The following is a 1920-nucleotide window of genomic DNA, read 5'->3' on the forward strand; positions in this document are numbered from 1 at the left end:
ACCCAGAATTCAGGTTCATATCTTCATTACAAACAAACAAACAAACACAAAGTTATGTTGTTATTTTTAAAAGTCAGTATTATTTTTTCACACTATAAAATGTACTAAAGCGTTCTTGACGACGATTTATTTTGTGTGTTTTTTAAAGTTGTTTTGGGCTAGTAAATCTACTTTTAATAATATGTATTATGATTATTATTATTATTATTACTTTTAATAATACTATCTTATCTGTACTTCTCCTCCAAGCGTTCGCCGTTACCATGGAGACAGGGAACCTTTCACAGCGGATGTAGTTTTGCCTCCGCCTCATAGCTTCCGGGTTGAAATAGTGTACTAGCCGCTTGCACATTCTTTTGGACCAACTCCTCGGCCAAGTTTACTTTAGAAAATGTCCCGAGGCTCAAGTGCGGGGTTTGATCGCCACATTACCATCTTCTCTCCTGAAGGAAGGCTTTATCAAGTCGGTCAGTATGTGTATTGTTTTAGACAAAAGCCGACATGTTAGCTAGCTGGCTAAATGCGCTGTCATGGTTCGGCTAGCTCCCCCAAAAGCTTGCAGATAAGGCATTATTAGTACAGCGAAATAATGATATTATCTTATATGAAGTTCATTTATTTTGACAAGCTTATATTTTTGACAACTTCGATATTCCTAATGAAGTCCAACAACGTAGACGACCAGTTTAGCAACGAGCTAACATTTAGCCGGTCAGGTAATCAAATAATTCCTTGTTGTTGTAACTTTGGCATAATAGAGGGCTTCAAGGAAACATTTTTGCTATCATTATTAAACTAACGACGTTTTTATTGATCGGTTTAGCTTTGAGATTAATGGCAAAAACTATACTGGTCTGAAGAAATTTGAAAGCGAAAGTATTATTATTGTAATAATAAAGTAAGTAATAAATATTTTTATTTTTATTATGCAAATATATTTAAGAATCCTCCATTATGTAGACACAAGTACTGTGCTAAAAATAAGGATTTTTTTTTTATTCATCCATGCTGAAGTATTACACAGCATCTCCATATCCAAGCATCCAGCAAGTACTGAAAAGTAAAAACAAACAGTTACAGTACTCCCTTTGGCTGTTATGCAAATACACCTATCCATACAAAACAACTGTTTCTATATATCTAAATGTTACCATCATCCTGTCTGCCATTTACAGAATATGCTTTCAAGGCTATAAATCAAGGTGGACTCACGTCAGTTGCTGTTCGTGGGAAGGATTGTGCCGTCGTCGTCACACAGAAAAAAGTACCGGTGAGTGGATGTTGGTGTATTATACCATCCTATGCCTTTCTATTTGCAATCTTAACATTAAAATAGTGATGTGAAAATCATAAACCATTATTATATTGGTCATTGTCAGTATTGGTGGATGAGCCCAGTTGCCTCATTTTCACTACTCGCGTACTTCGCATTGATGCTACAAAGCTGTGCTTGTACATGCTCTTCTTATTTGGTTTGGCTTCTTTAGCCTCCCCTCAACTTTGTAAGTTATCAACTGCGATTTAACTAAGGTCTATTGAGCATCAATGACGACCATTTTATCATTAACAGGACAAGCTTCTGGATTCCGCCACAGTGACCCACCTTTTCAGAATAACAAATAACATTGGATGTGTGATGTCTGGAATGACAGGTAAACAAAAGAGAAGACACTATCAACAACGCACATTTCACCTGTCATATGTTGGGCTTTATAAGCATAATATGCTCCCAGGACCGCATATTTTTTGTTTGTTAATTCCAGATTTTCTGACCTTGATGCGGCTGCAAAACAAACAAACAAACAACAAAACTAAATATTTATCGGGCATTGATTAATAAATCAATTAAATGAGAATGTTATCCATCAAATATATGAAAAAAATCCTACTTTTTTTTTTATACTAATTCCCCCCCCCAAT

At 35.5% G+C, this 1920-nt stretch overlaps 1 protein-coding gene across 1 annotated transcript in view; it reads left to right on the forward strand.

The window, feature by feature from the left end:
• The first annotated feature begins 303 nt into the window (after positions 1-303).
• LOC147158378 (proteasome subunit alpha type-6) overlaps positions 304-1920 on the forward strand; it is an 8257-nt gene continuing 6640 nt past the window's right edge. The window contains exons 1-3 of the mRNA XM_086061620.1: positions 304-467; positions 1176-1270; positions 1571-1652. Of these exons, the coding sequence (XP_085917746.1) occupies positions 392-467; positions 1176-1270; positions 1571-1652 (253 nt within the window). The 5' untranslated portion in view covers positions 304-391. The remainder of the gene's footprint in view (positions 468-1175; positions 1271-1570; positions 1653-1920) is intronic.

Source organism: Leptonotus elevatus, chromosome 18 (genome assembly GCF_054856555.1).
Source record: "Leptonotus elevatus isolate MCC_2025b chromosome 18, RoL_Lele_1.0, whole genome shotgun sequence".
NCBI classification, from domain to species: Eukaryota; Metazoa; Chordata; class Actinopteri; order Syngnathiformes; family Syngnathidae; genus Leptonotus; species Leptonotus elevatus.